The sequence below is a fragment of the Leptinotarsa decemlineata genome, unplaced genomic scaffold (genome assembly GCF_025532065.1).
Source record: "Leptinotarsa decemlineata unplaced genomic scaffold, Ldec_3_MD MMD2_P_RNA_scaffold_14, whole genome shotgun sequence".
Taxonomy (NCBI): domain Eukaryota; kingdom Metazoa; phylum Arthropoda; class Insecta; order Coleoptera; family Chrysomelidae; genus Leptinotarsa; species Leptinotarsa decemlineata.
Window position 1 is genome coordinate 9,850,180 of NW_027412528.1, and position 24,279 is coordinate 9,874,458.

The 24,279-nt window shown below is 35.6% G+C and overlaps 2 protein-coding genes and 1 long non-coding RNA gene across 3 annotated transcripts in view; 2 read left to right on the top strand and 1 right to left on the bottom strand.

Moving 5' to 3' along the window:
- LOC141483735 (uncharacterized) overlaps nucleotides 1–5,344 on the top strand; it is a 38,476-nt gene extending 33,132 nt beyond the window's left edge. The window contains exons 5-7 of the mRNA XM_074178536.1: nucleotides 1,356–1,434; nucleotides 2,162–2,621; nucleotides 3,712–5,344. Of these exons, the coding sequence (XP_074034637.1) occupies nucleotides 1,356–1,434; nucleotides 2,162–2,621; nucleotides 3,712–4,450 (1,278 nt within the window). The 3' untranslated portion in view covers nucleotides 4,451–5,344. The remainder of the gene's footprint in view (nucleotides 1–1,355; nucleotides 1,435–2,161; nucleotides 2,622–3,711) is intronic.
- Nucleotides 1–24,279, top strand: part of LOC111508882 (uncharacterized) — a 108,243-nt gene that overhangs the window by 48,802 nt on the left and 35,162 nt on the right. The window lies entirely within an intron of this gene.
- Nucleotides 5,726–20,718, bottom strand: LOC141483764 (uncharacterized). Its single transcript, XR_012466278.1, has 2 exons — nucleotides 18,438–20,718; nucleotides 5,726–5,969 (listed from the first exon to the last, which is right to left on the bottom strand). It is a non-coding gene; the product is annotated as an uncharacterized lncRNA (long non-coding RNA).

Below are 24,279 nucleotides of genomic sequence, written 5' to 3' on the forward strand. Positions count from 1 at the left end.
CCACCCCTATTAAAATTTTGAATTTTGATACTCTAGCAATTTTCGATACTTTTGAAATATTTCGGCATTTTGAAATTTCCTCAGACTTTGAAACATTTTTCGATTTGTATTGTTTTCCCAAGTTTTGTACTTTAACAATTGTTGATACAAATATTTCGGCATTCTGAAATTTATTCGGACTCAAACATATTTTTCTTCTACTAGTTTTCGAAGTTTGATACTTTAAATAATTGTACATTCTTAGGAATATTGTGTTGGTTTAATAACGATTGATACATTGAGGTAGACTTCTTTGGAACTGCAGTTATTTTTTTGTATTGGGGTTGAAATTTTGATTGATACTGAATTTGGCGTCATAGAATGTTTAGAATACAAACTGGGTAGAGAATAGTGTCTTCTGTATAATTCAGTGTTCATATGAAAGTATTTGTTTCAAAATAATTTTTTTTCGTGTAATTCAATGTTTATATGAAAATAGCTGTTTCAGGAGGGCTTCTTCTTCCAGTTTGTGTCTGAAAGTTACTTCTTTGCATGATCTACACATCCATGTATAGAGTTACTTACTTTCAAATTGATTAATTTCTTCGTTTCTTCCCACATTTAAAAAAATATATTCCTTTTATGATACCCATTCATCTTTCAGTGGAGTCTTTTCCATGGTGGCCTTCATGATTTCCATCCTGGTTTCAGTTGAATCCTCTTTCATGTCAACTCCAGATCCTTTGAACATATCTTTTTCACTATATGTTATATGTCATATCAAACTTGCATATCAGACGATCATCTTACTTCTTTACTATTCTAGAGAATGCTTGTATATCTGCTTCAACAATTTCGAATACCCAGATTTGAATTCAAAAGTTTCGCAATCATTTCAGATGGATTTTCATTTGCCCTTTCTTCAATGTCGAATAGCAATGTCAATAGGTACGTTCGTTCTCGTACTTTAGTAGAGAAATCTTTTTTTTTTATTTTTAATCATTGAACTAATTCCCATTGATTACTTTGACTTTTTGTTCTGACTCGGCGACTTTTGTGGCTGTAGTATTTGCTACGCTGTCGGTACTACGATTTCCCTGATTGAATATTCTTAAAGAATTGAATTCATACTGGTACTAACAGTATTCCTGACTTCATCCGTCATTTCAGGTGTTGTCACCCTATTTTTTACAATGATCGGTTTGCCAGTAGAACACGACGATACAATTGATATGAAGAAAACTTTTGATCACTTCAAACTAGGAGCGCAAAACGTGTTTACTCGCTGCCACCCATACACGCTATATATTGTTTTTCAATCCTTTAGTATTATGTACTCATTTTTGCAACATCATTATCATTTATTGTTTTTCTAGTTCGATGAATCTGCGACGAATCAGGATAACGAGACTAGCAAGGTTCCTGAAGAAGGACACGAACCTGGATGTGTCGTAGGTAAATAAATTCACTTAACATTTTTATAATACTCATTTGACTATTTCAAAAGAGTAGTGTGTAATGAGAGGTGATAATGTTTCAGTCGACTCATCTACAATCTACAAAAAATATCTCATAGACTTATTAGTTAAGGGAAAAATTTCGAATGATATAGCTGGAAAATGTGACGTAGAATAAATCCGAGACAAACATTGTTTTCCAAACACCAGAACTGCAGTTCTCTTTTAGACGCACCAACCAAGTTGACTTTTCGAGGAGATGAAGTGTTTACACGGAAATTAAATTCCGATTTAAGAACTAATGAAAAGTGTTTTGTCTTGTGAGCAATTATGATTGTTTTCAAAGAATATGAAGTCTGAAAAAATTTAATTCTTCGTAGTTTCACTAGTTTACCATAAAAACGTCCGTGAGGTGTTCATACGTGATTAGCAATATTTAAATCGTTTCAGCTCAATAATGTATACAACATTCAAACTGAAAGAATTGAGAAGTTACATGACATTCTGCCATCATTATATTAAATTGTTTGAATTTGCCATTTACATATTGTTTCATAAATATACCGTGTACATAACTTCCAACAGGTTATTTTCTTTGTTTATCATCATTATTATGTCAAGATTTTAAAAAATTCCTTCCAACTCGATTTCCGCATTGATTTTCTTTCACAGTTGATTTCAACTGTGGAAAGTTTGATTACTTTCAAATAAGATTTTGATTACAGAGTGTTTTTGTAACGGGGTAGCAAATCTAAGGGAAAAACTTATCACAGCTACAACGGAAGTAATCTACTCCTACCAAAGAATCAATCCCGCCAATCCCCAGCTCGGCTCGAAAGAATTGGTCCTCGTTATGATGCAAGGTATACTGTATCTTCCATACGGGCATCGCTACCAGATGAAAATCGTCAATCTTTTGAACGAAATTCTCAAATGTCCCGTCTACCGCGCCCCTTTGATCCAGGCCAATATAATTGGGCAAATTTATGAACTATCGAGATATGTAGCACTAACCACGAACAAATGCCTGCCCTACTTTTATGAAAATTGGGCTGAAAAACTCCTACAGTGTTTCTTTTACGTGATAAATTCAGAGTCAGTCCATGGAAGTTTCGAGCACGCTTTGATTAAGGGGGACAAAAATATGAGAAACCAGGCGGCTTTGGTCATGCCGTATATAGTGAAGTAAGTATTTTTGCCATTCATTCCGGAAAAAAAATGTTTTATGATTGTAGGGATAACTATAAACATCCAATAAATATTACTGTAGTTTTTTCCCAACACCAAACCGTTATTTTTAACACCTTGACACGTGTTTCGATCACCAAGTGATCATCTTCAAAAGTTTGATTTTCGTCTTGAAGATGATCACTTCGTGATCGAAACACATGTCGAGGTGTGTTTGACAAAATGGTTTAACACGGCTGAGGCCGTGGATTTTTGGAATATCTTCCTGACGTTTCGCTGACGCGAGTGGCTAGCTTCTTCAGAGGTTTAACCATCATGGCTTGCTGTTTGATGACTACCTTTTAGGCTTCGTAAAGTTTTCCACAGCTTTCAAACTCGAAAAGCAATGACACTGACATGTCGAGGTGTTAAAATAACGGTTTGGTGTTAAGAAAAAACTCCAGTAATATCCATTACTACACCACATAAATAAAGCAGTATAACTGGACATAAATGTCCAGTTATACTGCGGTTCATACAACTGTTTGTTTTCCGTTTCAAGCAGAAATATCAATAATATAAATGTTTCATCGCTTTTTTGACAAAAAAGACAAGAGGAGTTTGTTTTTGTATCAACGACGTGATGATGTTCTGTGAAAAGTCTTCGAAGTCTTTCTAGATTCTTAAATAGAAAATATGTATGGAATTTAGTAAAGCCGGTTCATTACTGATAGTCTTAATGAGTATTTCATTACAATTGTAGAACAGATTCATTTGAGAAAATCTTGACTGACATCGAATTCTGAACAAATATTTCGCGCATAAGCCTAAACAAAATATTAAAAACTTTCATGAATTATTTCAGAGAAACTATGGAAAGTATACTAGAATGATATTTTTCAAGAAAGCCGAACATTTCGAATCAGATTTTCAAACTAAGCGTTTTATGCTTCTTACGCCTTGATAGTAGTAATGTATGTGTTTTTGTATATTTTCCAATATTAACACAAATTGTTGGATTACTTGATCTCTATACTGATAGAATTTTGAATTTTTTTTCGATTACTATAGTCGACCAAATAAATTGATTCAAATTCTGATTTTACAGAGAGGAAGGCCTTTTTCATTTAATGGACACATTTGGAATACTCATCATTCTGGAACTCATAGAGCAAGATAACGAATATAGGGAGGCAGCTGTCTCATCGATTTGCTTCCTAGCCAGGAAGATAATTCGTATTCCAAAACTCAAGGTACAGAAGGCAGATATGCTGAATGACAAGTTTTCAGCAATGACACAGGACACAAAAGAATCGAGATTGGTCACCTTCAGACTGGACGACGGCTCGGTGATTCATGCCAGCCATGAACTCCTAATGGAAAAATCAGAGTATTTTCTCACCCTGTTCAGTGGGCGCTTCAGAGAAAGCGTCGAGGATAGAGTGAAACTCCCCGACGTCGACTCTGAAACATTCAAACGACTCCTAAACTTGCTTGAACACCCAAAATTCGAAGAACACAAAGCCGAAGACCTATTGGACGTTCTCCAACTGTCGGATCGCTTTCTGCTGACGAAGCTGTACATCTGCCTCTGTGAATGGATTAGTTGTAACGTGCTGAAGCCACACAATGTGAGCGACATCTATCAGTGGTCTCTAGAGACAGGGCTACATCAGCTCAGGGTGAATGCCGTTAGATTCGCCCTGACTTATGATGCCGATGACGATGTGAGATTGGAAATGTTCCGAGAGTTATTCGATCTGAAGCACACGAAAGTGCTCTCGAAGGATATTTCCGATTTGTTGGGGAAATATCTACAGAAAGAAAACCCTTCCTGCTCCTGCTAAGCGGGAAGGGTTTCCCATCTCTATGGCTGAATCAATGTATCAATATTGATCAACTATTCCTAATGTGTATCTATAAGTGAACATAAAGTTTACAACGACTATATTTGCTTCTTTTCTCTTCACAGGTGTCCATATTATCTCATCTTGTAAGGTGTACCTTCAATTATAGCTTATAGTAAAAGATAAACCGAGATCATCGTTACAACAAACCTTGGCTATTTTGCCAAAATGTATCTAATGTATATTCAAGAATAATATCTTCTTAATATAAGCTCAGTCATACTCAAGTATCCATACTTGGCTTTCTGATGTTAGTTTGTTGAAAATAGGTCGTTGAAATCTGTAAAATTGAAAATGAATACATTATTAAGTAAATTTTATTTTATTTACTGCGAAATTATCAACTTTATTGATGTATTTCTGTTTGTTCTAAGGATTTGGACTACGAAAAATTGCTTACACAGCTAGTCGATATTATTTATTTGTATTTTCACTTATTTATTAACGTATTCAAAAAACACTTCATTGTGAGATTTTCACTAAACAGTTTCAAAAAAACGCAACACTTGTTTCTGTGTTCGACATACAATGGCTTCTTAGAGCGTGTCTTTACACAAGTATAGACACACTACAATGTTTTATGAATGCGTTAGTTATGGATTTTCATCAAGTATAAGCCAATTCCATCATATACTTATTCATTGTTCCATTCTTTCAATATTTTTTTCAATAATTCATTCAGTTTATTCAGTGTTTTCCATATTCTGTTGAAAGTTAGTTGTTATTTCTGCACCACTAATAATATATTGTTTTTTCTATATTACTTTATTTTTTTTCACTTACCTGTTAGTATAATATAATATGTTTCAATTATTGAATAAAATAATGTTTTCATAGGCGAGTTTTGATGATATAAATATTAAAAAAATTGAAAAAATTCAAACAAATTTGTATGCACTAGTATATTGTACTCATATACAGGGCATTCCAACGAAAACTTGGCCCATCTTGTAAGTCAGAAACGGACGTGTATTCGAAAATTTCAAAGGACACGTCTATTTTTATTTCTAGAGGGACTAATTCTGATATGGAACTCATACCCGAAACTTTACCCCCTGCGGTCAGCAACTAACCCATCTATTTTTTCAAGGGCATGGAGGATCGAGTGATACACCATTTGAAAGGTTTTTTGTCCCTCTATTACATCTAATTTTTTTGAAATTGGTTCATTCGTTATTGAGAAATTAAATGCTTTATTTAAGAAAAAACAGAAAATTCGCTGTCGCTCATTTTATTGAGGAAATACACAAAAGTAATATCAATGGTAACACAATCAACGGATGAAGTGTTCAAAATGACCTCCATCTAGTTCCATACAATTATACAGTCTACTTTCGTAAGCGTTCCTCACATTATTGAAGAAGTCCGGAGTCAGAAATCGACATTCCCGACCTATTTTCTGTCGCAGTTCTTTTAGATTTGTAGACTTGGTAGAGTACATTTTTGACTTCAGGTGTTCCTACAGAAAGAAATCCATGAGTGAGTGAGTGAGTTACTTTAAAGTAACCATTCTGCAAGAAAATTTTAGTAAAGCAATGGATGCAAATATTTGGCCTATGAATACTTGTATAAGACGTTTTTTATTCCACAAGAACAGGAATCGGCAGACAGCAGATTGACATTCCAGCCGTCAATTCTATTCATCAACATTCAAACATTGAACAATGCTAAAATAAGTGAACTGGAATTGTTTTTGAATGATTTTAAGAATATAAAGCTAATATGTATGAATGAAACATGTGCTACAAGGAGCTCTATTTCAAATTTGAAAATACGTGATTTTCACTTAGTAAGTGCTTTTTGCCGAACTAACACTAAACGGGGAGGAGTCGGCATTTGGTGTAGTCAGAGCTTCGTCGTTGAGGCGATTGATATGAGTGAGTTCTGTATAGAGGGTAGTTGCGAAGTGTATGCCATATCATTTAAAAATAAGAAGAACCAAATGTACAACATCATTTGTTGTTATAGACCTCCAAGTGCAAAATACGAAGAACTTGAAACTATTAGTTAGAATTATGGATAAGTATTATAAACCTGCTGTTAAATTTATCATTTGTGGTGACTTCAATTTAGATTATTTAAAATTAGGAAGTAACTATGTGAACTTTTCTAATGCTTTGCTTCAGTATAACTTCCGTAACTCAGTTTTTTGGCCAACCAGAGTGACGGACACAACAATCTCTTCTATTGATCATATATACTTGAATTTTCCGAATAAGGGATCTACATGTGTACTCGATTTTCCATTTTCAGACCATAGAATGATCTTGTCCGACATCGATTTTGGCATCACAGAGTCCCAAGTTGTAAAGTCCTTTTATGGTCGTTCATATAACGAACAGGCACTACAGGCTTTCAGACTCGATCTTCAGCAAGAGGATTGGTCGCAATTGTACAATATTATTGACTGTAATTCTGCATTTAATTATTTCCACGACATATTTCTTCACCACTTCAATATAGAATTTCCTTTATTGCTGCGTTTCAAAAAACATAAAACTAGAGACTGGGTGACCCCAGAGGTGAAATGCTCTAGCTTGAGATTGAGGGAATACTTCAACCTTCAAAAAATGTATCCGGAACTTAAAAAATCGTATTAGACTATGAAAAAGATGCACAAACTGCTCGTAAAAAACACCAAAAAACAAGTCTATCAAGCTAGAATTGAGTCTAGTAGTAATTTATCAAAAGAAACATGGAAAATGGTATCTGAATTACAAGGTTCAATATTTAACAATATGTCAAATTTTGAAATCACTACGTCTAGCGGTGTTGTAACTAAAGACCCCAACATTATTGCAAACGAATTCAATTCTTTTTTTATAGAAACTCCTAGGAAATTGGTCGAAGATTTAGACGTGACAACGTATAATACTGGCTCTCTGGTGAATGAATCATCTTCAAGATTTTACTTATACCCGTTTAGTGAAAGTGAATTTTTTGAACTAATGATGAAGAAGCTGAATAATAAAAAGTCGTCAGGGAACGATGACGTTCCGGCATTCATGCTCAAAAATACGCAGGACATATTAGTAAAACCTCTTGTTTTTCTTATCAATTTAAGTTTTCGTTTTGGTGTATTCCCTGAAAGATTGAAAATAGGCAAAGTTGTACCTATTCACCAAAAAAATAATAAACAGTTGATGAATAACTACAGACCCGTAACAGTAACATCAGTTTTTTCAAAATTTTTTGAGCACTGTTTTCTAAATAGATTTTTAAGATATCTTGACAGAAATGACATTACTTCGGATACGCAGCATGGGTTTCGAAGTGGAAAATCCACTAATATCGCGATTCAATCCATATATGAAAATTTAGCTGATAGCATAGATGCTGGCGAGTGTCCTGTTGGGATTTTTTGCGATCTCAGCAGGGCATTTGACTGCGTCAATCCTCAGGTACTATCAAGAAAGTTACATGAGCTGGGTTTTGGGGAAATTTGGAATAATTGGATCGATTCATTTATGTTTGGCAGAAGCCAATATGTAACCATCACCAATGTAATTAATGGTAAAAAAAGAATAATGAACTCTCAACGGATACCTCTATCACTCGGAGTACCACAAGGTTCAGTCTTGGGACCTGTACTATTCCGAGTATATATAGATAAAATTGACGAATCTGTTCCTGATGCAAAGTGTGTGAAATTTGCTGATGACGTTGCCACGATTGTAACAGGCTCCGACCAAACAAGTATACAACGAAAATGCGAGCAAACAATGAGATCATTGAACTGGTGGTTTTCCAGTAACTCGCTTGTTTTCAATCCATATAAAACAGTAATTATTCAATTTTGTAATTATCAAAAAATTCTTGACCCACTATATATTGATGTGAATAATCAGCTGCTTCCATTGTCAAAAAGTACTAAGTTTTTGGGTGTTGAAATTGACAAAAATCTCAATTTTAAAGTACATTGTGATGGCCTTATACCAAAATTGCATTCTTTAGCATTCAAGCTACGAATCTTAGCTATATTCTCAGTCTAGATCAACTAAAAATTATATACTATGCTGAAGTGGAGTCGAGATTGCGCTATGGTGTACGTTTCTGGGGTTGGTCAACCAACGCAGGTAAAGTTTTTTTGGCTCAAAAAAACATCATCAGAAGTATCACTGGTATAAGTTACATGGAGTCCTGTGAACCTTTTTTCAAGAAATTACAAATACTGACTTTACCCTGCTTGTACATAATGGAAATTTGTGTCTACGTTTTTCAAAATAGAAGTCAATTTTCTTTAATAGGCTCTACTCATACAATTAACACTAGGCCAAAAAAAATATATCAAGTTCCTCTAGCTCGAGGGCGGATTGCTCTTAAAGGTCCTAATGTTGCAGGTCCTCGTTTGTTCAATATTTTACCAACTGAAATAAAAGAAAGCAAAACATTAGAGATGTTCAAAACAAAGATTAAAAATTTTTTAGTTCTGAATACGTATTACAGTGTTGATGATTATTTAACGTAAGTGTATGTGTGGTGTGTGCATGCGTTTTCGTGTGTGCTTCTAGTTTTAGTGTAGTAGTTTATAATTTTAGCTTTACTGACTATTCCTAATACAATTACTTATGAAATTGTCGAGCAGGAAAATAAAGGATTTGATTTGATTTGATCAGGTGGAATGTTATTTCATTTTCTACTAAATTGTTATCATTTTCTGAAATTTGTGTAATCATAGGATCTCCACAGTCTTGTAATAGATTTAAGTATGTTAAGTGTTTATACAATAGAAGAAACGTAGAGGTTGAGTTCGGTGAATTGAAAGATTTTTATCAACATCCATGATAGATGAAGAGTTTTGTAATTTAGTTCCGATTCTAATAAAAATTGGTATTCTGAAGTCGAAGATTAGATATTTTTACAAGATTCAAGATGGTCTGATTCCATTTAAAATTGGTATACAGGTGCTTTTTGGGCCATGATTTTTTATTACGTTTTCATTGACTCGCTTTCTTGTCTGTTTGTTCTGTACAAATCCTGTAAAGTGAAATTTGTTCAACTTCTTTTTGAAATTTGGCAGATGTTCATAATTTCTGTGAATGCATTATGCAATTTTTGTTACAGAAAAAGAAAATAAAATGGATGTGATATATGATAATGGTCCGAGTCTATTAAAAATTGGTTTGTGGGGGTTTTTGGAGCCAGATATTATGAATTAATAGTCAAGATGACTAAAATCAAGATGAAGCTCCAAGATGGCTACGAGTTTAGTGATTTTGATCCGATTCGATTGAAAACTGATATGTGGGGGTTTTAGGGATTCATGATTGTGAATTTTTGGACAATTCTCAAATTCAAAAATGCAAAATAAATCTTTACTTTCAAACTTTTCCAAAATTTTTATGATTTCTATTCCTGAATGTTTAATATTCAATATGAATGCCCTCCAAAAGAAATATTCTCAATTAAAATTAAAAAATTATTGCGGAATTGGAAATTTTTCATCAGTTTTATTAATAAAAAAAAAATTGTATGGTCTGTGCGTCTGTATAAAAAAAAAGATGACAGAATCAATGAAACCATATGAAAATTGTATTCTGTTTATTTGGATGAAAACAAAACAATAATAATATAATTCTTATCAGATATTTATTCACCTTCAAAAAATTTTTACAGAAAACATATGTTACAATAGTCACACAACAGTTTTTTGTTTAGGTACAAAATTGTAGAGTATTCTCAAACTAAAAAATATATAAGAATAAAGAAAAAAATTGTTAGTGTATCAAAAATTTGATATTTACATATATAAAACCAGTCACACTTATACATATATAAACAGTTTCAACTTTAGAGGCACGCTGATGGAAAACACAGAAACATCAATCACAAAATCTGCTCTCAACAAGCAAAAAATAAGTATTAAGACCCATGAATGAAGAAAAATGGCATTTATATCATATAGTGGATTCGGTAGCAATGATTGTTTCAGTTGATATTTGATTACTATAATTATTTATGTTAAAAATGCTAAGTTTGTCAGTTTTTGTCCCTGCCCTTGTTTTTATACTTGAAATATCTTTACAGTATTTGAAAACTTGTGTGTGTAACAACACATCGCTTCCCGGCAAAAAAAGTGTCGGAATACAAAAATAGCTGTTTCGAGAAAATGCAACTTTAATAGTTTTTTGTTCATCTGGACGTCAATAATTCAAAAACTTTAATAGTCAGATTGCTGAAACATGGTGTGTAAATAGCTTATTTATATATTCATTATAAGGTTTTGAATTCAATAGCAAAATTATATTTTTTGGTAACTAACTTTTAAGAAACTTTTGATTTAATGAATATTGTGACTCTTTTTTCGATTGAAATTTCTGTAGCTTGAAAAATAATACACATTATGATGTATGTAATCACCTTTATTTTCATTATCAAAATTCTTCAACATTAATTAAAAATAAAGAAAAAGTAACCAATTTATAAACTTCTCATTGAAATAAAATAAAAACAACAAAAAATAACTCCTTAGTTATAAATTACTAGTTTTGGCATAATCAAAAATCACTCTCAAAACACTCGTTGGCCGATAACAATAAAAAATATTAATCTTAGAACTAACATGAAACTACATACGTCTAAATGCAATCATCATCATTACTTTTATTGGTTAATTGTCTTTACTTATAAAATTCAGGCACATACAATAAAAAAATAACTAATTAAAACCCTCTCTTCAACATATTTTTGAAATAAGGAAAAAAAAACAAAACAAACTTCTTCATAGGTGAAATAATTCTTTTCCACGTGAAATCAACTAAAAAAAGCTAAATTATTCATCTAAGAGATTTATAAAAAGACTCATAAAAGGTGGGAATATGGTTATTGTGTAATAAATCCAAAAGATCCTTCAGTTTATTTTCTTTGAGTTTCGGTTTAGATCGATATGCGAGTTTGAGAGATATTGAATTAAAATTTTTTTTTCGCGTTAAAACTGTTTCGGAGAACTGATGATCTTTAAAAGAGGTTTCAAACAACAGCTTTGTAGAATCGTCCTGCATTAGTTTGAAAATATTCACCTCAGAAATTTTAAAAGACTTTGCTATAGTTAACCCAATATCCTCAGACAGGCGCTTCAATGAATAAAAATCAGTAGATGACATTTCTGTCACGGTATAGGGATTGCCTTTCTTCTTAGCGGATTTAATAGCTTCAACGTATTGACTGGGAACATAAATTGGACCTGACCTGAGTCTTCTCTGTATTTGTTTTTCTATTGTTGAATGAACAGAATCAGCTTCATTTTGTGTATGTCCAGTAATTAGGTACTTATGTGTTATAGACTTTATTCTAGGGAATTTTAAAAGCTCATACAAGTAAATGGAAATTATGAATCTGTTTTTGTTCTGACCACAACAATAGTCAGAGTAGAATATTAGATCCAAGCCTGGTCCATCGTAATTCACCACCCTATTTTGAATAAACTTGATCAAACAAGATCCAATTTCATCAGATCCGCGGTTTGCTTCTCCCTCATGCCAATAGAAACAATCGGTTTTATCATCACTAATTAGAGACACAGTGAAATTTAAGGTATTAAGTTTGGATTTGTAATAAAAAATAGATGTATTGCCTCGTGGAACTTGCAGGACTGCTTGCAAATCATAAATTGCAATCATTTTATTTGGACCAGAGGTTTTTCTATCAGCGTCTTTCTCAATTCGGGAAAGGTCCTTCTCTTCAATGTGTTTCAAATACTGGACTTCTAAGTCTTTTTTCGTATCACCTTGGGCGTTCTCATAACGTACACAAAGTTCAAATCTGTCTTTTTTCGGCTTGAAGAAACTGATATTAAATTCACCATTGAAAATTCTTGAGTACAATGTTTCATTTGCATAGGGTACGTTATTAGAGTCACACAAGGTTTTATAATCTCTATAAAGATCATTGAGCGACTTTCCCCCATCAATATATTCCCTTGGCGAGTTTTTTCTTATGTAGTGAGATTCCATTCTTGGTATTGAATTGATATGATCTCTGATACCCTGGCGAATAGATTCTGCAACTTTGCTATGATTGCCGTGTTTGCCCCAAATGTCTTGTTCAAGAAAACCGTCTTTAGATTTTTCAATAACTGTTCTGATGACACGATCATTAATATCTAGTGTTGCCCTGAAAAAAGTTTTGCAAACTCGAATAGGCTCTTCATTAATTTGGAAATAAAAGCTATGGTTCAGTTTTCGTGGTTGAATTTTACCCGTAAATCTAAACGCAGGAATAATCGCTTTCATGTTCTTATGAATAAAATTACGTTGAGCAGCCAGGTCTCCTAATTGCCAATAGTTTTCAAATATTTTAGATCTATTAACATCGTTTATTTTTTGAGTACATTTTAATTTGCATTTTTCACCACACGGAGGTTTCAAGCATTTCGCAGACATTTTTTTTTGTGACTTAGAACGAAAAGTGTAAGGTTTTCCGGTGTTTCTTAATATTTTTGCTTATTTGACAACCATTCATTCACACAAGATTTACGTTTTTTGCCAGATTTACGTACTGGACTCATAATCTGCTCAGGAACATTATTGTTAGGTACGTTTTCTTGGTTACACGGCAGAGAGGATAGTACTGTATCATTAGAACTACAGCGAGTTTCAGGTAACCTAGACTTAGAAATAGTATTGCTGCTGCTGATACTGCTGCTACTGCTGTTGCTGCTATTCGACGAGGAAGTCGATGAAGAGGAATCAGAAGATATAGACCGCTTGCGCTGTGAAATATTTTTAGAAGTAGAAGGAGTCGCAGCCAAATTCTCTGGTACACCAATATTTACGTAAGGTTGGGTTTGATGCTTCTCTTCCGACAATATTGGTGAATTCCGCTTAACACGTTTTCTTATAGTCGGCCGACCAACGCTACTGCCTGAGGTAGAACTCGTATACCCACAGTCAATTTTAAAATTTGGGTCTTCAACACTGTCATCACTGTCTTCGAAATAAACATTTTTTTATCTGATGTTGTATTTCCATCTAAAACAATGAGAGTAATTCGATTTATCAAACCTTAAAATAAGAGTACAATTTAAATATCAGTTCAATATTAACAAACCTGTACAGAAAGGTTCTCTAATATTTTCAATAATACTTGGACTTATACATTGCGTACCTATGCATTATGTTCTGATCTTCAGTTTCGTAATGCTTATTTTCACATTTTTCCGAAGTAGATGTGTCGAGATCTAAAAAACAAAATAAATAAGTATCCCTGGACAACTGACATGCGGCCGTCTGATTCCGTACCAGAGCAAAGTTCGAAATTTCGAAATACTTTTCGTTTGATCCGGGAATCGAACCCAAGACCACAAGAACATGGTCCAGTTCATAAACCACTAGCAACATCGGTGCGTAACATTACATTTATTTATATTTGACTATAATATGAAACACTAACCTTGCATTAAAACATCATCGCCTTTCAAAGCATTTTGATTACAAATATTTTATTCGTTACATTTCTCGCTAGCCAGTTGTAATATCAATGCTGCCCGACTATTATTATTCATATTGATCCTAAAAAAATGGATAATTAGTAAAGACTAGTACTAATAAATAAATAAAATACGCAACGTGGCATTGAAAATGCGTTCAATTTCATACTGAAAAAAAGACCGAACACAACATATAACTCGTGATTATTATAAAAGTTTACAACAAAACGACACTACATGTGTTGCGTTTTTATAAACTCCCCTAAATCGCGATTATAGATCAGAAACAGTAAAAAAAGAGACCCTTTACAGGTTATGTCTGTTTTTTGTATGATCTGGCAATATTTACAATGCTTTTTCGTCAACAATACAGTCATAACTCAGATTGTGCCGCCTTTTCAGTAACAATTCTAATATTAGAATGTAAAACTTACCGATAAAAAGTCACATTACACGTTAAAACACTTTTCTGGCGACACAGTACTCGTGTACTCTGTATTAACACAAATGTGACACTGTTCACGCCGGTGTTCGGAGCAAAACGGCTCCGTGAAAAAGAGAACTCAGTACCATCTAGCGGTAACCATGCGCAACATAATAACGACATTTTTTCAGCCGGACAAATGAAATACGCGCTATTTAATGCTGTGATTATGTCATTTTGTACCTAATATATGTTGTGACACTTTTCTTGCCGGGAAGCGACATCAACAATATATTTTCAGTGTTCTTTACATTTTTCTTGTGTCTCAAACCATTTAGGAAGATACTTAAAAAGTTGTTTATTTGCTTTGTCCCTAATATTGCTGATTATGTTTTTGGCACAGTATTTTTTGATATACTGGTTATAAAACAGCATTCTCTTATGTGAATTGCCTCATAAAATTTGAAGGCGTTTTCAAACCACTTGAGTTTCGAATATTGTAATTTTTTATAAAAAGTCAATAACTCATCATCATCTGCCAAATATTCCTCGCTTTGTAAAATAACTTTACATTCACGACATTTAAATGGGTCTAAAAATTTTTTATCAAGTAACCAGCAAGGTTTACTTCTGCGCAGTATTCCACTGTTGTTACTTAGTGATTTTGGGCTCAGACCAGGCAATGTGATGTTGCCTGAAAAAGAAAAAATACTAACTGGTAACTCATTAAAACAACTTGTTGAAGCTTTTATTTTTACAAGATTTTATTCAGTTTCACCTATATCGGTATATGACTGTGTCTGTAATCAAATCTTGCAAGTTAAATTTGACACACTTTTAATCATCCCATTGATTTGATATTTGGTAAGTGTAGATAATTCCGATTAAAATGCATTATGAAATTTTTGTTAGAAAAAACAAAATAAAATGGCGGCTCCATTATGGCGGACAAGTTTTGTGATTATGGTCTAATTCTATTCGTAATTGGTATCTGGGGGGTTTTCAGGGTCGGAGATTTTTTATTTAGTTTTACCTGTTTTGGTGTCTGACTGTGTCCACATACTCTACCTTGTGTGACTTTTATAATAAATATCCATCATTTCGTGTTTTTTCTTTAATAAATTTTAGAGTAGTAAAAAGCTATTTTCAAAATTTGATATCTCGAAAACGGTTGAATTTAGGAAATGATATGCTATATCAATCTTGTTCAGAATTTCAATACTAATGAAAATATGGAATAATACATAAGGTGTTCTATTGAAGAAAAAGCAACTTCATTTCTTTAAGACTTTTTGACTTATCCTGTTAACCTAATTTTTATTTAGTGTGGTAGAAATTAAAATGGCAAATTTTAATGTATAATTTTTCACATTAGGTATATGGAGAGGGTGTACCAGAAGGTGAAATGTTATATGTCTCAAGTTTATTTGGAAAAACAATGGCCGTTTAATTTCATTTTGGTGACTGCATAATTTATTCAGGTCGTGAATACCTAAATACCTATTCTCCAAAGTTGCTGCAAAATAACATATAGTGCACTCATTATCATTTGTTGAATAATTCATTTTGGAATACATTTGAAGGGATCTAATAACATGAAATTTTAAATATAATTATAGAATATATTTTTACCTTTTTTCGATGTTCTGTCACCACTCACTCACAATTATTGTCTTATAAAAGTACAAATAACACAAACTAATAACTACTAAAAGCACAATTAAACAAACTGATTACGAAGAAAACAATTGTGCTTCTGATCTCAGAATCACAAAAATTCACTACTAATAACCTTTATGTCTATAAATTGCAACGCAAATGAGCACGTCACGAAGACAAAGCCTGTCAAGAACATAAAAATAATCATTTTCAAGAGTGAATTTTCATATGAAAAGTTTTTCACTTATTGGTGAGTTCGGGACTTTCGAGGATAATCAGTGAGCCTAGTGACTCTCGTTAAAGAAAAGTTTCTGTGAGTTTTTTTTTGTTTTTTACATAAATTTTGCGTCTGTATTGCAAGTAGTGTGTAGTGCTTGATTCAGTATGGGGACTGAACCTCCACCCACGGGTGGAGAGGAACCTTCTGACATTAACATGGACATATTTAATATAACTTTCTCCCTCATCTAAAGATATCCTCAACACCCTTCATCAATTATCACCCATCCACAAAACTGCCTTTGAAACATTAGAAGCCGAAGTAGCGGCATTATCAGAACATTTCAAGGATGATGCAATTGTTCTCAAAGAGGTCGAGGATTTACAAAAGAAATTAGACTCTGCCAAACAAAGGAAACAGTCATACCATGACACCGACTTTGGGTCTTTCACAGTCATTGCTGAAGGCACCAATGCATCTAAAATCCATCCAATGGACCTAGGCAAAAAACTTTTCACCTTGGGGGTAACCAATATCACAGAGATCAAGAAAAAAGGTGCTAACCGAATTGGAATCACTTTCTCCTCTTCCAGAGATGCTAATGATTTCCTATCTAATCAAGCATTCCTTAATCTAGGTTTTAAAACTTATATCCCCAAAGGATCCTTACAACAAGAGGAATTGTTAAAAATGTGGCCCTTTCCATCACTCCGGACGATATTATAGAACATGCCGAGTGCTCTTCTGAAGTCATTGATGCCAGAAGGTTAAATAGAAAAATTAGGCTGGGAAATGAAGTCTCATATGTACCATCTTACACCATGCTAATCACTTTTGAAGGCCGGTCTAGGCCAAAGACCATCAACCTATTTTCCTTCACAACTCTCGTTGAAGCCTATATTGCCCCAATAAACCAATGCAAAAAATGCCTCAGATTCAGCCATTCCGCCAACTTCTGCAGGGGTCAGAAAAGATGCTCACGATATAGAGATATGCATGAAATTTGCAGGAACGAGTTGAGGTGTATTTTTTGTCATGGACCTCATGAAGCCACTGACTTTGCTTGCAAAGAATTTGAATGACAACTCCTCATCAATGAAGCTATGGCTTTCCATGACCTTTCTTACTATGAAGCCTTTGAAATATTTCCTCCTCTAATTCCCAAGGAACCAACTAAGCAGTTCAACAGGATTCCTCAAGTTTTTCCTCATCTACCAGGATCTTCGCAAACTCCTTCGAGGCAATTCTCTTCTCCTCCACAAAATCAGAGAAGCTATACGAGGGTAGTTTCAAGAGCCAAAAGACAGCGACCAAACACCATAGAAAGGATTTCACCAGGCTACGATGTGACTGTTCACAAGGAAGCCCTTTTTCCCCAACCTATTAGAATGCCTTCCTACAACACAGCCTCATCATTACAATCCCTCATTGCCCAATCTTCCTCTCCATACTCCCATAATCCCTCGGCTTCCCAAATACAAGCATCGTCGTCTGCAAACAAAATTTTTCATCCTCTCCCTCTGAAAACATTGACCATGTAATTACAAATCAATTGACACCCATTCTGAAAATTTTTTTCGATAATATTATTAATGCCAAATCTAAAAATAATGGACATAACTCAGAAAGTCAGTAAAAACCTTTTCTCTCTCTCTCTCTCTCTCTAATTATATGGACTTCCCACTTGGGCGCATTTGTCCAGGCTCCTCCTATCAAATTGACATCAATTTGACAGAAGCTTCGTCGGGAGGGGCGCAGCTGTCTTGCTCGAAGCAATGCTGCCACCCCTTTTTTGTCACACTTTTTACAATAAAAAAAACAATGTGTTTTTTAAATGTCGCCTTCTAATCAGGAGACATTTTGATTTACTACGTATATATTTATTGGGTCGCCTCCTTCTCGGGAGACCTTCTGATTTTTGAATTCACATATATGACCCCTTTACGTGGTTATCCGAACCACCCGGCCTGGATACCGGCGTGAATAAAGGGGTCCTTGAACTTCACTTCCACTTTAGCACTCCACGTGGACATCCGGTCCACCCCGGCCTCCAACCGGCGTGAATGGGAGCACTATTTAATTAAAACCACTAAAACAATGTTTACTATAACTTTTGTAACATTTGCTTGCACGTTATATAACGGCGGACATACACAACACGAACTGAGTTCCACCTCCAACAATGGCGTCCGCGTACCTTCTTTGAACGGTCGCTATCGGCACGTCCTTTCACCACCATGTCAGAAACGAAACATCTAAAAACCTTTTCATGCATCCATCCAGTGTAAGAGATTGCATTCTCACTTTTTGCCTTGCCTGTTTCTTTTTTCACATATTATTTGTTCTGCCTCTTCTCTGGTTCATTTTTTGGCAGGGCCTGTTAGAGGTCTTTAACCAAATTATTATGTATATGATTTCTACACTCCTTCTTCTTCTTTTTTTTACTCTCCGATTTGGACCGCTAGAGGTCTCTATCCAGTGCATTATCTTCATGTTTCCATACTTCATACGATGTTGGCTGCACTTTTTCGGACAAACTGAAGTACTAATGTTTTATAACCCAGGGCACTACCAATTACACAGGAACCTCGTTTTTGATTCTGGTTTCCTTTTTTCAATTTCACAATGGATCTAAGGGTTCTTCATTAGAACATGAGGAGCTATTTCAGCAATCGTGATACCTTAGTGTCCCTAATCAGAGATCACAAAATCGATATTGTCGCTCTTAACGAAACCTGGTTGAAAGACATACACAATGTTTTCATTAGTGGATTTGACTGCTTAAGACTCGATAGGGAGGATGGGAAAGGTGGTGTGGCCTTCTTCATCCGCACACAGTTGCCTTACAATGTTTTGGATTTGTCCCATATCTCCTTTCCTCGAAAAATGCAAGTCCTCGGCATAGAATTAGTGAAATTTTCGATCTTCAATATTTACCTTCCTCCCGATGTTGCTCTTCTTCCTAATATTCTTCTGAATACTATACAGGTATCTACAAAACCTTTTCTTCTACTGGGGGATCTGAATGGCCAACACCATGCTTGGGGATCCACGGTAAATAATCGAAATGGATGTATTTTATTTGATCTAGTTGATTCACAGGGATGGAGCATCTTGAACGATGGTAGGGGTACGCGCTTCGCATCACCAAACAATAATGTGAGCGCGCCTGATATTGCTATATGTTCCCCTCTACTTTCTTTTGGTTTTCTTTGGGACCTTGTTTACGATGCGGGTATGAGCGACCACTATCCAGTTATTTGCTCGCTCCAGACGGAGCCTCAGGACACATGTCCTAATGGTATACGAAATTCTCCTTACAACATCCGAGTAGCGAACTGGACTAGTTACACGGATCTTTTCGACCTGACCTTACCTCTCAACGAGATCTCCTACTCTGCGCTTTACCAATCTATGATTTCTTCTGCAGATATCGATATTCCCAAGAAACATATACATATAAACAACCCAAACCACGCCATCCATGGTGGAACCATGAGTGTTTCGAAGCCATTTCCAAGCGTAAGGCTGCTTTTTCATTATATAAGGCCCACCCTTCCATGGAAAACTTTATCAACGTTAAGCGAGTTCGAGCGCACACTCGATTAATTCTCCGAAGAAATAAGACCAAAGGATTTCGTGATTTCTGCACTCAGCTATCCCCCTCTACCCCAATTTCCAAGGTATGGTCCTCCGTCTGAGCCTTCTCTAAATCCAGATATTGCATAGGACGAAGTGCCCCTCTGGGCTCCCACATTGCGGTGGATTTCCTTCACGCTCTTACTCAACCAATTTTTGATTCTCAGTTCATTTCAACCGACCATTTGTGCTCTCCCAGTTCGCCTTTTAGTACTGAGGAGTACTCCATGGCTCTTCGGTCTAAACGAGATTCAGCTCCAGGAAATGATTTGATCATCTACAGCATGATCAAATATTTGCCAGATAGGGGAACCAACAGCCTCCTTCAGTTTTTCAATAATTTATTGAGCAAACAGGTTATAGTTCCGACGGAATGGAAAACCCAGGTAATATTACCCATTCCCAAATCAGGCAAAGACTTACGCACTGTCCAGGGGTGGAGGCCAATCGCCCTCACCTCATGCCCAGTAAAACTTCTTGAGACATTAATAAAAAATCGAATCGACTGGCTTTTAGAACATGAGCAACTCCTCAATCCCCTCCAAACCGGCTTCCGTAGAGGAAAGGATATTCAAGACAACCTCGGTGCACTGTATTCGAACATCGCGGCTAGTCTCGCTCTTGACGAATTCTCGGTGGTAGCATTACTGGATATCTCATCAGCATATGATAATGTCTTACTTCCTAATTTACAACAACGTCTCTTGGAATATCGTATACCCGAGGACATCACAGACCTTATCATCTCCCTCCTTTGTGACCGACAAGTATATGTCATTGATCCTTCCACTGGAGGCAGAATAGACCCAGGAACTGCAAATAGTGGACTCCCACAAGGTTCGCCCTTAGCCCTTTGCTCTTCAATATATACTGCGATCCTTTGAAGCACCTCGTGGAGGATGGCATAATGCTTCTAGGATATGCTGACGATTTTGCCCTGGTCGGCAACGAACAGAATATCAATAGTATTATCGATAAACTCAACAATTCTATTGCGAACATTGCCGAGTTTCTCCAAACAAATGGCCTCCACTTGTCTGCGACTAAATGTCACGCCATTACTTTTCGGGACAGGCGCAGGTCTATCTTGTGCCGGCGGTCGGTTTATATAAATCATACACCAATTCCATGGTGCTCTCAAATTAAATACTTAGGTGTCATTTTTGACGATCGATTATCGTGGAAACCGCATGTTCAGATGATTAGTAGGAAAGCCCAACAAGGCATCAACCTATTGCGGTCTCTTTGTAGGACCTGGTGGGGTGCTGCTCCATCTACACTTCTTCAGCTATACCGTGCTCTTGTGCGGCCTCACTTAGATAACGGGGGTATTCTACTCGGACGCTGTTCTCAACACGTGTCGAAACAACTTGACAAGATACAATATCAGGCATTACGGGTTGTGCTGGGTTTCATGAGGTCCACCCCTATAAATATAATCCTGTCGGAGGGAGGGGAAACCCCCTTGTGGATCAGACGACGATAGTTGGCTCTCAAATGGGTGTCTAAACTCCTCTCGTATCGCAACCCTATCATCCACCTCGTTATAGAACTTCATGATACCTACCTTCAAGACCCCAATATTAGACGAGGAGTAACCTCCCTCCCATCCTTGAAGCATATCACACCTTTTTACCAAAGATAGAAGACATTCTCCTTCCTCCCACCCTTCCCTGCTATACAGTCACCTTGGATATCCTTACATTTCGTTCGTTTAGCCGACCAGATGTTTCCAAATTTTACCCATGTCTACACAGACGGCTCTAGAGACCCATTTGGCAACGTTGGATTTGGAATCTATTCACCGAATACAATCGAAGTCGGCGACCGACTTCCCTCTACTTTCTCAATTTGCTCTGCCGAACTTTGGGCTATCAAGGAAGCACTGAAGATTATCCAAGGACAGAACATCACCAACGCCGTGATATTTAGTGACTCCAAGAGTGCACTGTCCAAAATATTACGCTAAGACATTTCGGCCAAGATGGACCTGTTATCACTCCAGACAAAACGCCTTATGCTTCGAGCCCATGATCAAGATTTTAATATTGCTCTAGTGTGGATACCTAGCCATTGTTGCATATCAGGCAATGACAAAGCAGACTGCCTGGCTTCCTTGGGGCGCAGCAAAGATCTCACCAACTTCCCCCAAGCGGATTTCCGAGAGTTCCACTCTGAACTTAAAGCGAATCTTTGGATTAGCTGGTCAACTGAATACTCCCGACAAGGTCAATACAAGGGCACTTCATATTATTCTTCGATTCCACATCCGCTAAAGAAGCCCTGGTTCACTACTTTCACTTCATGTTCTCGAAATATCATCACTACTATCACAAGAATGCGGAGCAACCATTGCCTATCCATGGCACATTTACATAAAATTCGGGTGAAACCTCATGACAGATGCGAGTGCGGGGAACGACAGAACCTGTGGCATATCTTCTTTTCATGCTCACACAATCAAGACAATATCCTCAGACTTCATAATTCTCTTCAGACTACCCATAATCGACCTGGTCCAATATCTCTTAATGACCTGCTATTCGATCTTTTGAACTATCATAATGTTGAGGCAATACATTCCTTCCTTTCCTCCTCCCATTTAAAGCTGTAATTATTTTGTGTTTGGTGCTTCTGTGCGGTGATCAGTTTTTTGTGATTCGCCTGTGACCCACCGTTTTAAGTGCATGGACCATTGAATGACTCCTACACAATGTATCTTACTGGGATTTTCTCACTTTTTAGCCATACTCCCAACCGAATGTGGATGGGTCCATCCCAGGCTCACTTTATTGTGGCCACGTTCGGCTCTAAAGTATCAAATTTGTTACCCACTGGCCGGATAGTCCTGGTAGCTGAGGCCATTACAAGAAGAGAAGAAGAAGAAACCCTGGTGTAGGCAACACTTAGATTTTGTTTTGAACTTTTTGAAGGAACCACCTGTTGCTTTCAACTATACTTACGAGAGTTTTCCCAAGATGGCGCTATTCTGAATTGTTCGAGTCCCCGCTGAGTCAGTCAAATTAATTATTATCTGTCATTGTCAAAAAAAATTTCAACTTTTGGTATTTTGATATTTTTTGTCATCCAAATCTTTACATTTTTCGTATTTTTTATTATTGTTTTCGTTCGTTAGTTCTCAGTTATTTTAGTTTCGTTACATTTTTCAGTAGTAATAAGGAATAGTTTTATATAGTGTATAAGGATACTTTTTGTAATATGGGACAATTCTGTATTTTGTGTGGACAGTGTAATCATCATCGAGTAATCATCTGTATTCAGTGCCAAAGGTAAATGAAACATTTCATTATTACTGTCAGTCCACCAAGGATAAACTATGTTTGTATCAGCCTACACCAAAAACAAACTTAATATTTTGAATAATCCTTCACCCTTTCAAATCCACCTTCTGCTACTAGAGTGTCATCACTTTCTTAATCATAATATTAAATTGAAAATAAACATTCACTTATGCTTTTTTTAATTTTTTTTATTATATGTATATTATGTTTCACTAACGATAAAAATTAAATAAATACAACAATAAAAATTAATTGGCGCTCTGGGGCGACTTCATTGATTCCAGTGGCGCATTTGCTTTTTCAGCTGCAGGAAAACCCGGAAAAACCTGCAGCACCACATCATCTGAAGATCTTGATCTAACAATGTCCTCTCTCTCATAAAACAAAATGTAGGGTGTCTCCAGAGGCTCCAATGAATTCAATGCATCGCCAGAACACTTCGTGACACGACTATCGTCAAACTTAAACCAGTCCGTTTCTTCTTTGACCAAGGCGTAATAATGACCACATTCAACGCCAGAACCACAGTGAACAATGACTGCATGAATATTATAACAGTGGTCTGCTAGGTTGAAATGTTCATCTATTTCGAATCTTCCAAAGAGTTTCTTGCTTCCGTTAGAGGTTGAGTCTTGTTTGAAAATCATCAGTCTTATTATTAGATTGACTGGTGCCTCAGCTATACTTGTTTCCTTATAACAGTCAGTTAGTTTGGCGCATGTTTGACAATACAGTTGATCATCACCTGTTAAAAATTCCATTTTCAGATGATTTAACAATAAGCTTTGCACGGACTGGTAATTAGTCGTATTAGGAAAAGCTAGATGAAGTTTTTAAATACAACTTAATACCTAGTTGCAAGAAAAGTCTACTCATAGAGTCATAGATACCTACAGATGAATATTACAGTATGCAGATGATTTATTGCATTTCTACAGAATTATTATGAGAAGTAAGTTTACACTTACATAAAATTTAACATCCATTTAAAATATCATGAAATTAATATCAGCATAAAATTTAAAACAAATAAAAAATTAAATCTATATCAACAATTATTAAATCATAGATTAAGTTTGAAAATCACTGACTGAGTAG